Raw genomic sequence first — 15,639 nt, forward strand, 5'->3', positions numbered from 1 at the left:
AAATGTTTGTTCTAACGTGTGTGGGCAGCTTCAAGTCCAATATCTCCTTCCTATACAACAGAAGGTGAATCCATTTTCTCAATTTTCCCTCCCAGTTAGTCTTTGTTGCCATTCATCTTCAGTAAAATTGTCAAATCTGACAACATGACAATGATAACAGGGAGATGCATCGTCATCAATCTATTGTCTCTGTGGAGCTATAACAAATCCTATATATTATTTGTAGTCGTGCTTTGGATGCACCTTACAAGTTTGATAAAACGTTAACAGTGAACGTGGACACTGTTACCCTCACAGCTTTATAACCCACAAGGTCAACCGTTGTCATGTTCACTGAAAGTATCATTGCCTTAGAATGTAAGACTCACTTTCTAAGGCCCCATCTATGTTCTCTATGGTGGTTCTCAGGGCCACGCTCCTTATCTGTGTGATGCTGAATGGCTAGCTGGGGGCCTCGGAGCACCGCTATATCACATATTTGCTATGACTCACCTGGGAAATGAACAAACAGCCTTTATTGCGAGGCCACAGATGTGATTTGTATCTGACCATGCTCCTGAGCCATTCTAAAAGCACTTGTCGCTGCATTTTCCTCAATAAATATGTTAGTGTCTCTCCAGTTTATTTTCTATCACAATGCTGTAACTGGAGCTGTGTATTTATTGAATCCCGAGCTAAATCCGTATGTCTGAGATATAGGAGGCTGAGCTTAGTTGATATCACCCTGTTTTTGGTAAACAGTTTGTGCCATTTTAGATTTCAACATTCTATAAGCTTGAAGGGCCACGTGTTTTAGCGTGGCATTTATGCTGTATATGTCTGGTGCCTGCTTTCCGACATTAAATCCATGTTTTCAAACCGTTGCATACATGTATGTTCACTGGCCCCAAACTGACAGTGAGAAGTGAAGCCCCTCAGTCCATTTCTTAAACTGCATCATATTTATGACAGCATCTTGCAAGAGCAAGAAAATGTGGCCTACAATGGTTGTCGGGAACCCACTGCGTTATTTGTTCCTTATTAAAGATAACGTTAATATGAAATACTACCTGAAATACTGAGCAGCTGGTTGCAATTTGCCTAACCCTTGCAAATAAAACACTGCACAAAATAAAGATTTATATTAAATAAATTGGGTGTGACGCGGATAAAACCCAACCGTCTTTTATTCACGATTCAATTAAGTAGTTCAGTGCAGAGGTGTGTGTGTGTGTTGTCTGCTGCATAGCTCAGTACACAATGACAGTACCTCGTGTGTGTGTGTGCATATGCTGTATAGTTCGATACACATCAACTGTGTGTCTCTCCTTAATGTATAGTTCACTACACATCTACCTGTCAGTGTGTGGGCCTGTGGGATGTTTAAGGGGATTTCCATAAAGACTCCCTGGACACCAATAGGTTTATATTATCAGCTCTACTGTCATGGTCATTAAAGGGATGGACTTGCACTGAAACATACCCTTTCATACAGCCGTCTGTGGAGTCACACATGTAATTATAATCATTAGAATATAAATCATACACCCAGTGTTTTAGACTGTATTTATATACTGTCTACTGTTATTTCAAATGACAGATGAAATAGGTTCCCAAACCATCACCTCTTGCTTTACATCTGCACTTGAGAAGACAATCAACACCCACCCTCACACACACACATAACATGGCATTCAGTGGAGGTTCCTCAGAGGAGGAAGGGGACTAGTGCTTGACTTGGGCAGGAGCTTACCGGAGCTAAGGACCTGCACCTCAAATGTCCTACTGCTTGATGTCGTGTTCCTCTTATACAATATTAGATCAAAAGTAATGTGGAGCTCCTGCACCTAAATATGTACAATACCGGCACCCAAAATGAGTACCGACACCTATTTCAGTCCAAGTCAAGCACTGGGGAGGACCATCCCACTCAGTGAATTTCAGAATGTAAAAAAATTGTTAAACATTAGAAAAGTGATCCTTTTTTAGAAAAAACTACCCCAACAGCAATCTGTAGGGTAGTACCATGGTGTAGTCCTCCTCTGGGTACATTGACTTCAATACAAAACCTAGGAGGTGCATGGTTCTTACCCCCTTCCATAAACTTACACAGTAATTATGATGACATCTGGAGGACGTCCTCCAACCTATCAGGGCTCTTGCAGCATGAACTGACATGTTGTCCATCCAATCAAAGGATCAGATAATGAATCTAGTACTGAAAGCATAAGCTACAGCAAGCCCTTGATCATAACTCTCAGTTCCATTACATTTCACCTAAGAGTCATTGGACGAAGGCTTCTTCTGTAGGGGGGAGTTTTGTTAAGTGTAAGAACCAACGCTGGAGAAGAGAAGCAGGTACGGAGAGTGAACATTTCATTTTGCAAAGACATGTAACAGGACAGGAACAGCATCAGAAGCGGGTAACACAACGACACGATAATTAATGCTGAAATAGGGAACAGAGCTGGGGAACAGACAGATATAGGAGAGGTAATAACACCGGTGATTGAGTCCAATGAATCGCTAATGCGTGTGACAAGGGAAGCAGGTGTGTGTAATGATGGTGGCAGGAGTGCGTAATGCTGGTCAGCCTGACGCCCTCGAGCGCCAGGGAGGGAGAGCTGGAGCAGGCGTGACAGTTAAGAGCCCCGACTCTCGGTCTGAATATTAACACGCATAGCTTGTTAGTGTACAGACCTTATCTTTCATATCAGTGAGAAATAATGATAAAAAAGGTTAAATTGATACACACCTTTTATAGGATTAGTGTTCCCACATGGCTATATCTCTATGTTATAGTGCATGTTTATGGAAAAAAGATGCAAGACGGAGTTTACTTCCTGTGCTAATTAGCTATCTGTGTTTCSTAATACCTGTGTGTAAACGTAAGACCGATATCACAAATGTGTTGTCACTGAAAAATACTGACGGCTTTTTAACGGTGTTAATGCAGCCAATTTTAGACTACTCAACAATTTGACTCAGAGAGGAATGCTAGTTATGTTAGCTAGCTGGCTAAGGCTCTTCACCACTCCAACTCTTCCAAGTCAAGGTAAACTTTTGGTTTTATAAAGTATTRCCACCGGTGTAACTGCTAAACTACGTGCTGTACACTGTACTGCTTGATTGTACACTTGGATTGTGGGTTTACTAACGCTTTAGTTGTAGTAGCTATGTTGAGTTTAGCTAATATGGTGACAACAATGTAGGCTGTGTTGCACCGACCGCCACTGACATTACATCACATAGCATAAGCTATAGGCTCGTCACGTTCGGGCCCACTTCACATGTGCTTTCCAATAGGCCAGGCTGAGTCATGGTACGCCATTGTGGTCCCAGCAGGCGCGTAGGGGGGATCAGATGGTGCTGGCAGCTGCGGCTGTGAACCCCATGAACCACGGCCCACCGCCTCGGCGCAGGTGAGCTGATACTGTGTAGCGGAGGCGGGGGAGGGGTAGTGCATAACGCAATCTTGACMCTGTGAGACTCCAGCAGGTGTAAAAGCTGATCTGAGTACAGTTCTTAGGAGCTAAGGAAGCATGCAACGTGACAACGCACTGCGTCAGTGGACGGTAACAAGGGGACTTTTCAGGGGTTTAGTACTATACGGGTGACATTTTCATAGAGCAAAATAATGGTGCACACTGCAAAATTATAATCTTGCAGTGTGATTTAATTTGAGACTTTGCTCCAACAATGTGCATTATAAACTAATAATTAGGAAATACAGGAAACTATTTATGCTCATGTATTTATAATTTAATCACACATTGTTGGAGAAAAGTCTAAAAATAAGTCACATTGCAAGATTATAATATTTTGCACTTGGCACAATTGTGTTGCACTAGAAAAATGTAGCCTTAAATCCTGTTTTGGAGTGAACACCTTACTATTTTATGAACTACAGTATAAAGTCTCAATATAATAAGACTCAATATAAATGTGACTTCCACATGTATAGTAGTGATTTCCATACAGCTACACTCTTAGAAATAAATGGGTTATTTTACTGTCCCCATAGGAGAACCCTTTGAAGAACCCTTTTTGGTTCCAGGTTTAACACTTTTTTTCTAAGAATGTACCTGTACACTTCTCTAGTGCATCTATAACACGGCTTGAAATTACCCAAACGAGTGGCGCTCAAAACCAATTCCAGCCTTGTTTTGTGAGTGGGCATGCAGTGATACAGTATCTCTCACTACCTAGACAGAGTCATGAAGTGCTCTCATCAGGGAAGTGTGATTTTGAGCCCTGAGAGCACCAGGACACACACTGGTCTGGCCACAGTACTATTTACAGCTTTAGACGGGGCCTTGTGGCTGTTGCACAACATGGAGAGAAACTGGGCTCTAAAGATAGGGAGATGATTCACTGTCTAACGACTGCCTCGGCTCAATAAAATATTGACCAGGTTATAACACTTTTTTCGAATACAGCGGATTTGTTTTTGGAGGACGGGTTTGTTTTACTTGTTTGGGTGGGTGTATTTTTGTATTAGTTGTGTGTGTGTTTGTGCATGATTGCGTGTGTGCATATATTAATCAGCTTTTTTGTTGTTGGTACGAGGCACAAAACTAGTCCTTTTACTAACCAAACAACAACCATGTCCAAAATAGCGTCTCACTAATTATTCATAACAACATTGACCTGTGTTGTTTGGAATCGGGCATAGAAAAAACGATTTTGATTGACCTCGCCCTACCCATCTAGATGAAGGGTGTCCCTCTGCTAGCGTCCCAAATAGCGCCCTATTCCCTATGTAGTGCACTTCATAGGAAATATTGTGTCATTTTTCTGGGGTTAGATTTCGGTTGGCTCCGACCATCTATCAGTTCTTTGACCTCCACAGTGACGTGCCCCGAGCTAATTTGAATTAATGTTCACGGGTTAATCAGAGATAATTTATGTAAATCCCAAAATGGGTTTCATTAGTGTGCCTAAAATTATGGTATTTGGCAGTTCTTAGCGAGTAATGGTGATAATGCCCCGTAATTGATGGGTTCATAGAAGGCAATGGGTGGTTATTTTAGGATGAGTGGGTTCGGGGTTGACATGGAGGGAGAGCTAGGATTGCTCTGTCTCTGGACAATACCTTTGGAACTCATTTCAGTCAATCATTTTAATGGGAAATTCCCTCTGTTTTCTGTCGAGGGGGATCCCATTGAATGTGTATTTTGAACAGTATTGTACTGTGTTGTGCTGTGCTGTTTTCAAAAAAAGTGTACTGTACTATCTTTAATCAGGTCAAGTGAACCTGTCCCACATCCATTCTTCTTTTATCTGATTGCTGATCTATTTGCACTGACTCTCCAACCCTTAGCACACACACACACACACACACACACACACACACACACACACACACACACACACAGTCAACACTATCTTCTATTACTTGATATTTTTTGATTTTACTCTTTTTATTATTGATTATTGTACTGCAATGTGGAGGGAGCTAGCACACATGCATTTTGCTGTACCTTTTATGCCTGCGTAAACTGTGTACGTGACAATATATTATATTTGATTTGAATCGCAAAACTGTCCACTCTCCTTGCCTTTGACCTAAAACATTTGTTACTGTTAAAAGACAATGGCGTTGCATACCATTGCTCACATTATTATCATCAATAAAATGTGCTTTCATTGACTTGGGTGACAATCTACWCCTTTCCCACTAACAGGATGAAGCTCTCTCACTAAGTGGTGGGCCTGAATACTAAGTACACCATTTGGCAACTAAAAAGGGAGGCATACAATCTGTTATTCAGGATAAACACTGCATAAATTCACACTGTGTGCTTTCTTACACCGAAACCCATTTTAACATCACACTTTGAAGATGATGATAAATATTGAAAAATGCAGATGGATGTCCCTTGCCCATGAGTTGTGCTTCAAATGAGTTGTTCAGAGGCATGAGTCATATTTGAAATGAACAAGATCAATTGAAATGAAAGATCTCTCTCTGAAAGCCATTACTCTTCATTTAGTTTGTTTGCCGCCCCTTTCGATTGGTTGTTTAATGAGATGGGAGGAACATTATGCCAAAATCAACATGTAGCGAGATCGCAAAATACCACTGGTTTCCCTTTTTTCATTTTCCTTTTTAAAGGAGAGTGGAATCCCAGTTGTATTTTCAGATGTTATTGTTATAGATAGACAATTGTTAATGGGAGGAGAGATTAGGGTTGAATGAGACCTACAGGTTAGAACAGTGGGATTAGAGCAGTGGGCACGCTAACCTGTACTCAATATATGCTGCAGTGTTACCCACTTTACCAGCCAGAGGCACTCCTTTTTTCCTTTCAGCCTTTTGCTGTGCAGCTCTGTTTTTTGGGTGAATGTGCAGCTCCCCTGGACATAGTTTTGGGGTTACGTTCCTTGTTCACAGGGCACAACTGAAGGAAATTGTACATATGGTGTCCTCAGAGAATTCCTTTCGAGCAGCATGATGTACTGTGTTAGGTTCTAATTTCTGSTACAGTAATCCAGACGGACTCAGAGAAATGCTCAGACTAAATGTATTCACCACACTAGGTGTTGCAGCTGCAAAAGCCCCATACAGATCACAAGCACATATATTTCTTAACTTCCTACTAGACCCCCCCCCCCCCTTTCCGATCATGCCCCCTTCCATGTCTAGGATGAAGGAACTGAGTCGGTTCCTCATGTTGGTGTATTGTGTCCCAGCTTGAGTCCAGAACCTTTGTACTCCTCCGTACCTTTCACAGATCTTCTTATCAGGAGAGGCCTTGAGTTATGTGGCGTACACATTCCTACAGTCCACTAGATAATTACACTTCTCATACACAAAGAGCTTAAACCTAACAATACTTTCAATCCCTAAGAATATATAAAAACTGTAAATTAATCTGCCTGTGGGGCTGACAGAGTTCGGTCTGGTGCAGGAGGGACAATGAGACAGAAGTCTGCTCCCTTGGCCGTATTCATCAGGCCAGATTGAAGAGCTGGGTGGTATTTCACAGGGCCCATGAGAAAGGAGTGAGAGAGGGGGTGTGTGTGTGTGTGTATCCGTGTTACAGACATGCATAACAGCGTGTGTGTGTGTATGCGCATCTGTGTATATGCGAGTCAATAAGAAAGCGTGTGTGTGTATAAGTGAATTAGACTGCGTGTGCGTATGTGGAGAGAGGAAGAGAGAAAGGATGGCGTATAGCACACACTCAGTCCCTGCATTGCCAGCCTTCCTACCTGATTGAAACCACAGCAGTTGGGCAGCGGAAAATAGGAAGGCAGACCGGCGCCGGTCTCCCAGTCTAGGGCTGTTACAGTRACCGTATTACCGCCACACYAGCAGTCACTAGTCATGACCGCAGTCAAATTCCACGTGACCTTTTTGTCAMGCTAACTACGCTTCTCCAAAACTGCGCTCTGATGGTCATTGGTAGCGTAGCAAACTTGCTAATGGCCTCTTATCAGCATTCTATTTTCCCTCTAATCCCTCTGACGTCAATGCAAATGCAATGGGAAACACTTCATGAGAGCCCTGGCATTCAGTTTGAGCAGAGTAGGATCATCAGTTGCGCAGAGAGAGCCAGCTCCTCATAGCTGGTTGATGCATGGAATGAAATAAGTGTTCCTATAAGCTCATGTTGCATAACATTTCAATAAGCTATGCCATTGCGTGAGAAAACAACAGAGTTTTTATGGCCTCTATTTAAGAGGAGGATCCCATCCGTTTTCTATAAACTATTCTCTTATGGAATACGCCAGGAGGTGCCGATTCTTTGTATATTCAATTGTATTATTCTTAGTATTAAACAATATAAAGTAATGCCACAGGAATTMTAAGTAAATCTTGTCTGCTAAATGAGCTAGTGTAGCCCACAGCCATGTTGCGTAGCCAGATCAGGGCCTAAGATATGGACAACTCAGAATATGCTATTCTGTTCTTCTGAARTAGGCTACATTTTCTTCATATCATGTTTGTTTAGACCTGTCTAAAATAAATAATGTAGACCTTACAGTGAAATGCTTACTTACAAGCCCTTATTAACCAACAATGCTTTATGAAGTTAAGAAAAACATGTTAAGTAAARATAGATAAGTCAARTAAAAAATATGAKTAACAAATATTTAAACAGCAGCAGTAAAATAACAATAGCGAGKCTATATRCAGGGTGTACCGGTACAGAGTCAATGTGTGGGTGCACAGGTTTGTCGAGGTACTTSAGTTAATATGTACATGTAGGTAGAGTTAAAGTGACCATGYATAGATAATAAACAGAGAGTAGCAGCAGCGTAAAAGAGGAGTCTGGGTATCCCTTTGATTAGCTGTTCAGGAGTCTTATGGCTTGGGGGTAGAAGCTGTTAAGCCTTTTGGACCTAGACTTGGCGCTCCGGTACCGATTGCCGTGCAGTAGCAGAGAGAACAGTCTATGACTAGGGTGGCTGGATTTATAATGRATTTATTGTGAAGGTGTAGGCTATATTWCATGGATTWATGAGACTTTTTAAAATGTAGATGTTCCAAAGGTCTGCATCAGTGGCTTGTAGGYTATGTCTGGAAGCCAGCAGATGCTAAATGGGTTTATGTTAATTAAYGGTCAATTACCGTGAGACCTGCATTTATTTTCTTGACAATCACCAGCTGACAAAATGTTGKGACCGCCACAGCCCTACTGCTATAATCCMCTATTGACGTTTCCTCTTGTCTTGCTTGTCCGTCTGTCTGTCTGCAGTGGTGTCTAGTGGCAGCGARTCGGACCACAGTGAGGGCAGCGTGGAGAGCAAGGTGTCCAACCACAGTCTGCATGAGGGCAAGCAGCGCACCGACTCAGGTACATCCCTCTGGAAGTATACCTTCTCTCTGTAATTTCAACAGCCTGACCCTGCCATGCATATGACAACACAAATATACACAATGGAGTAATACATTTGATTTTGAGATAATATGGCGGTAAGACAGTACTAAGCGTATAAGCCTTTTATCAGCTATATTCTTGAAGAATCAATGGGCATAGGAATCAAAATGAACAGCAAAACTATTGAATAACAGGAAATCTTCGAGACTGTGCCTTTTGACCCCTTGGCTCTGTGTGTTTGTCCACAGTGTTCAATGGGGGGGCGACCGGGACCCGCACAGGGCTGGGATGGTGCCCACATGGCAGCCTGCTGTCAGAGAGCCGCTCCAGCCTAGCCAGCGAGCCTCCCCACAGCACCGCCCCCCTAGCAGCCCCCCCTGAGGACTACAACACAGACCACAGCCAGCCCTCCCCTAGTGAGTACACCCATATGCACATCTAGAACTCGACATTGTCTATGTGGCTCCAGTGGCTCAGTSTCTTAGACAGAGCATGATGCTGGCAACATCAGGGTTGTGGATTTACATCCTGCATTAGCCAAATATGTGTGACTGTCAATGTCGCCTTGGATAAAAGTCCCTGTCAAATGGCCATATTATATTACTACATCTATCCATACCCGGGGTTGGTTCTAATCCATCAAACCACGTCCTTCCCCTCTGTTCTCGTTGACTMATTTCAGTGCACCTGGCAGTACTGGATAGATTTGAGAAATTTGGGACAGATGCCAAGAGGGGCACCTGTTTTCTCTCTCCTTCCCATGTTGCATTCCCAACAATAATATTTCTAAATGCAGAAGAGATATGTGCACACCTACTAAGACGCTGAGCTCATGAACATCCTTAGATGCTGATGGTGCTGAGAAGCTTCCCAGCCAAGTGGGCTTACATCAGACTAGAAGAAACCTGAACACGAATGTTTACTGAACTGGACCCCCTTAGCCCACTGGCAAACTGAGTAAAGCTCCTGTTTTCTACCCCAGGAAGGAAACCCAGTCCGCAGAGGTTCTTGCTCCAACAAGACCCCCCTACCTGTTTCTGTTTCTGCCAGTGGGTGCGGTGTAGTGCCACTATGGGGTGCCCGTGTTTCCTCTGTGCCCCAACTGCTACCCCTGCCCTCCAGAGGCAGAACGCTCGCTGGCACAACTCGAGCCCAATTAGACCTCATTTGTACAGCGAATGTGTCAGGTGGCAGGTTGCCTGTATCACCAATTTGTACAGCCCAGTGCCAGCTGTTTTTGAATATAACAACTATTTTTCAAGTGCTCACTTGAAACACTTGAAAATAAAAAATAAACACCCTTCCCAACATTTTTGGGCCTTTATGCATTCCTACAAAGAAAACCATTTGTCACATTTCACACACTCCTCTTTAATCTGCCCTTTTTCCTGTATACTTTTACATCATTAAACATAGGACATACTGCATCACCAACGCCAGCTACCACTGTCCGATGCCATGAATGTGTCGGCTGACTTTTCAGGATAATGACTTCATTTGCATTTACTACAGAAGCCGTTAGCCAACTAGCGAAACGACTGCCTCTGCACCACTATCCCCCTTTCCCTTTGCCACTAAATTTAAAAGGACACAAATACATCTCTGCCAAATAGTTTAGTTGGGGATAGACTGCATGGATAATGGTCCACAGATTCTCTCACTTTCTTATCTACTTCTCCCCCTAATACCCTGCCGCTGTAATTCATTAACAATACAGATTTTATTTATTACAATGTGGACTGTTGAATGCGCCACTGCATGGATGTCCTCCAGGGAAGCTGGAGAACGGATTTCTATTTGTCGGGTATTGATTTTTGTCGCCTGCAAGTGATGAGCAGTCAATCAGAACATAATGGGGTTTATCCCTATGCAAGTTTCCGGGTCTCCCACAGTCACTGATTTGTTTTCACTCAATATCGTYCTGTTTCAAGCCACTTATGGATTAGTCAGAGCAATTAGTCAATACCACAATTTCTTCATTTGACTCTTATGTGCCTGTTTATAACGCAGCAGCGCCATTTAATRTGTGTTCGTGTTCAACCAAGCTTAAATAACACCCGTTATTTGTGTGTTATTATATTGGAGTTTTTTTTAATCAGATTTCCCATTTAGATCTTGGTTTTAGGATTGATTTGTTGATTTTTATTTTTTTTTCTATTTCAGACGCTCAAATCAAATCAGATTTTATTGGTCACATACACGTGTTTAGCAGATGTTATTGCGGGTGTAGCGAAACGCTTGTGGTTCTAGTTCTGACAGTGCAGCAATATCTAACAATGKCACAACATATACCCAATACACACAAATCTAAGTAAGGAATGGAATTTWGAATATTTAATATATGGACGAGCAATGTCAGAGCGGCATAGACTAGAATACAGTAGAATAGTATATAATACAGTATATACATATGAGATGAGTAATGCAAGACATGTAAACATTATTTAAGTGACATTATTAAAGTGACTAGTGTTCAATTTATTAGTGGCCAATGATATCAAGTCTGTAGGTAGGCAGCCGCCTCTCTGTGCTAGTGATGGCTATTTAACAGTCTGATGGCCTTGAGATAGAAGTCTCTCGGTCCCAGCTTTGATGCACCTGTACTGACCTCGCCTTCTGGATGATAGCGGGATGAACAGGCAGTGGCTCGGGTGGTTGTTAGCCTTGATGATATTTTTGGTCTTCCTGTGACATCGGATGCTGTAGGTGTCCTGGAGGGCAGATAGTTTGCCCCCGGTGATGCGTGGKGTGTTACAKTCCGACAGGATGCTCTCAGTTGTGCATCTGTAAAAGTTTGTGAGGGTTTTAGGTGACAAGCCAAATTTCTTCAGCTTCCTGAGGTTGAAGAGGCGCTGTTGCGCCTTGTTCACCACACTGTCTGTGTGGGTGGACCATTTCAGTTTGTCAGTGATGTGTACGCTGAGGAATTTAACTTTCCACCTTCTCCACTGCTGTCCCATCGATGTGGATAGAGGGGTGCTCCCTCTGCTGTTTCCTGAAGTCCACGATCACCTCCTTTGTTTTGTTGACGTTGAGTGAGAGGTTATTTTCCTGGCGCCACACTCCCATAGCCCTCACCTCCTCCCTGTAGGCTGTCTCGTCATTGTTGGTAATCAAGCCTACTACTGTTGTGTCGTCTGCAAACTTGATGATTGAGTTGGAGGCGTGCTAGGCCACGCAGTCATTGGTGAACAGAGTACAGGAGGGGGCTGAGTACGCACCCTTGTGGGGCCCCAGTGTTGAGGATCAGCGAAGTGTAGGTGTTGTTTCCTAACTTCACCACCTGGGGGCGGCCCGTCAGGAAGTCCAGGACCCACTTGCACAGGGTGGGCTTCAGAACCCAGGGCTTCAAGCTTAATGATGAGCTTGGAGAGTACTATGGTGTTGAATGCTGAGCTATAGTCAATGAACAGCATTGAATGGTAGCACACTTTCAATGTAGTCAATTTTAATTTGACTCCCTTTCAGACACAACCTGCATTGTCTAGACCTGAGTAGTTTTTAATGACATTTAGCAGACATTGTGTTGTTTACTAGTAATATKTACTGGAATCCAAGGCACTGAAGGTGCAAAAGGAGCTATATGGTCATTTTTTCCCAAAATTATATTTCTTGATTTTTTTACCACTGTATTTGTACCTCCAAGCATTGGAGATAATGCAACCAAGGACAGACGACTGTTCTCCCTTGAATTAATGATTGACATTATAAGACACAAACTAAAAAGGGAAGAATGTCAACCTAATATCACCCCAATCAACATTTCTTAACTCAATCAATATTTTCACTCTACACGATATGAAATCACATTGGTTGGCTTTGTTGTGCGATCCTTCAATGAAGCTTTGAGCCCACGCACAACCTGCATCTTTATGTTCATGTTGCTTTGTTTTGATGTAGTCTTTCAAGCATCTTTCTCTGTGTGTCACTACAAAGGTAACAGTGTGCAGCTGTGTGCCAGCTCGAGTGGAAATTGAAAAGAACCCATAAGGCTCTCACAGTAGTCGCTGTAGGTCTTCGATTGATTTGCCTGATGGGAGGGAAAATTGTTTGTCGGTCTCTGTGAATAACCCTTCCGCACCCCCGCATGCCCCAGTCTTACGCTTCCAACCATTATTCACTCCTCCTTCTCCTCTCTCTTCCTCTCTCCCTCACTTCATTTATCTAATCCACCTTGACATTTTCAGAAGTTTTCTGCTATTCCTTTTTTCCCTTCTTTACACCGAGGTCGTATAATCGCACTTCATCATTGTGCACTCGTTTCTGGAGTAACCCCTCACTCTCTGATGCAGAAAGCCTGCCATGGCGTTTCAACGAAGGTTCTCTAAATGAAAAATTACCGGAGGGAGTCGGCACTGAAGAGGAAACGCTTAAACACCACTGCCAGTTGCAGCAGTTTCATTTTTTCCTGTGTACGCTCGTCGTTCTAACACAACATATGTTGGCAGTCGTGTTGACAGTTGCATTTAGATGTTTTCCTTAAGAGTTACTCTAACATTACCTTCAGTTAACCTGATTAGAAAAGAAAATGTGCATCTGTGACTGACTGGCTCAAAATCGGTCTTATGTAGCAACATTTGAATTTTTTTTTTTTTTTACATTGGATAAAAGTAGAGACTGCATTTGAGGAACAATGGGAAAGTAATAATGCTTTGAAAGTTGATGAACTTGTAAACTCACTTTTGAGAAAGCTCTCCTTTGTCTACACCCATTCAGCATTGTTCACACCCTCTTAAACCAGCCCCACCCATCTCTTTAAGGATTCACATTTGAGGCCATGTGTTAAACAGTGAGTAGTGTAGTAAAGATTAAGACTGAAAGTGATAAAAGTAGTAGCCTACAATAAGGAAAAATTCCAAGTAAACAAAGTGTCCAAAYAAAAAGATTTTATAAATATTAGATTACKCTTACCCAGACACACTTGTCTAAATTGATGGGTCATGTGAAAGACATGCTATAACCCCCAGCCACATCCAGTGGTGGAAAAAGTACTAAATTGTCGTACTTGAGTAAAAGTATAAATCATTTAAAATTCCTTATATTAAACCAGAAGGTATAATTAGAACATTTTTATTTTTATTGACGGATAGGCGCGGGCACACTACAAGACTCAGACATAATTTACAAACGAAGCGTTTTTGTGTTTAGTGAGTCTGCCAGATCAGGTGCAGCAGGGATGACCAGGTATGTTCTCTTGATAGTGTATGAATTSGACAATTTTCTTGTCAAAATGTAACAGGTACTTTTGGGTGTCAAGGAAAATGTATGGAGTGAAAAGTACATTATTTTCTTTTGGAATGTAGTGGAATGAAAGTAAAAGTTGCCAAAAATATAAATAGTAAAGTAATGTACAGATACCCCCAAAAAAGACTTAAGTAGTACTTTTACTAAAGTACTTTACACCACTGACCAGTACATTAACATACTTTATATACTGTTACACATACACGTATCACATAGTTTTCCATACATAAGTTAAGGCCATGCAACCTGAGTTGAAACCTGAGTGAGGTGCACATGTACAGTACATAAACCGATGCATGCGCCATATATTTATGTGGTGGACACTTGATACGGTCACATGATATTGTTGTGCTATGTCACAATATCATGTTACGACCACACATATCAATATTCATTTTATACATCAATATTTTGCTAAGTCTTGCTAAGTGGATGGTCTCTACAGAAGGTGTAAGAGGTACAGCCAAATGGTTACTTGCATAGTAGCAATATCAGAAATAGATATATAAATATCAATATAAATAAAATAATATACAGTATGTACAAGAACAATATCAATAACGATATCAGTGATAGACGAGGTAGTTATATGCATACAATCAGGGGTAAAGTGGCTAAGCAGCAGGATAAAACAAAATTGTAGCAGCAACGATTTGTTGTTAGGAGAGAGCCTGTTTCTGTCCTTCCCTTGACTTTGGTGCAGGGCATGTGATGTCCATAGCCTCTTCATCGCAAAACTGATCTTCTCAAAAAGATACGTTTGTCTAGCTGTGTCCAGTCCAGGTGGTGCTTGTACAGGCAGACCATCTATGGGAGGAAGGATGTCAGCGTTGAGTCCGAACACTCCTTGGCGACAACAACACCAGGCTCCAGAGCATCGAAGCTGTAAAACAGGACATAACAGCAACAAATCAAAAGAAATTACTACCCTGCACAACATCAATTCACCTCCCAAGTTTAGATAAGAAGAATAACCTCATACAATGTAATGAAAATTATTTTCACCTGAAGTGCTGGTACTGTTTGATCTGTGGCAGCGGCCTGAAGTACRGAGTCAGGTGTTGTTGCCAGCCATAGCTTTCCACCAGCACTGTACCATCCTCCAGTCCAACCAGCTGTGGGATGTTGACCCATGTCACAGTGCTGTCCTTCACAACACCAGCAATCTCAGACGTGTTCACTCTGGTCTTTCTGAAGCGCTGCTTGATATGGCCGAAGCACCAGTCAGGGGCAAACTTGGTGTGGCCTGTGATCAGGAAGTGAAGGTCCAGACTGTGGTGGAGCTTGTGCATGGTCCGCCAAGCACAATACCAGAGCACAAACCAGTTCTTGTTTTGGCCACTGCAGTTATCACAATTCAGGTACACACCTGTTTCCCCAACTCCGTAGTTGGTGGAGAAATGGTGCATGTAGTTGATCTGCGCTGCTGCAGACTGCAACCCCTTTTATTAAATAAGACGTCCTGTGTCRTTTCCGTTTAGTTTGCACAGCTTCTTTGGCCCATTGTGTTCCACTGATTWCAAAACTCAGTCAATTTCTTCCATCAGAAGACTACAATGTCTTCTTCAATGACAATGTTTTTACC

General features: G+C 42.3%; 1 protein-coding gene across 3 annotated transcripts in view; it reads left to right on the forward strand.

The window, feature by feature from the left end:
* The window catches only part of LOC111981685 (double C2-like domain-containing protein beta), a 311,631-nt gene that overhangs the window by 45,721 nt on the left and 250,271 nt on the right, over positions 1-15,639 (forward strand). For all 3 annotated transcript variants that reach the window (XM_024013086.2, XM_070449338.1, XM_024013087.2), the window contains 2 exons: positions 8,688-8,786; positions 9,059-9,226. In XM_024013086.2, the coding sequence (XP_023868854.1) occupies positions 8,688-8,786; positions 9,059-9,226 (267 nt within the window). The remainder of the gene's footprint in view (positions 1-8,687; positions 8,787-9,058; positions 9,227-15,639) is intronic.

Source organism: Salvelinus sp. IW2-2015, linkage group LG20 (assembly GCF_002910315.2).
Source record: "Salvelinus sp. IW2-2015 linkage group LG20, ASM291031v2, whole genome shotgun sequence".
Taxonomy (NCBI): domain Eukaryota; kingdom Metazoa; phylum Chordata; class Actinopteri; order Salmoniformes; family Salmonidae; genus Salvelinus; species Salvelinus sp. IW2-2015.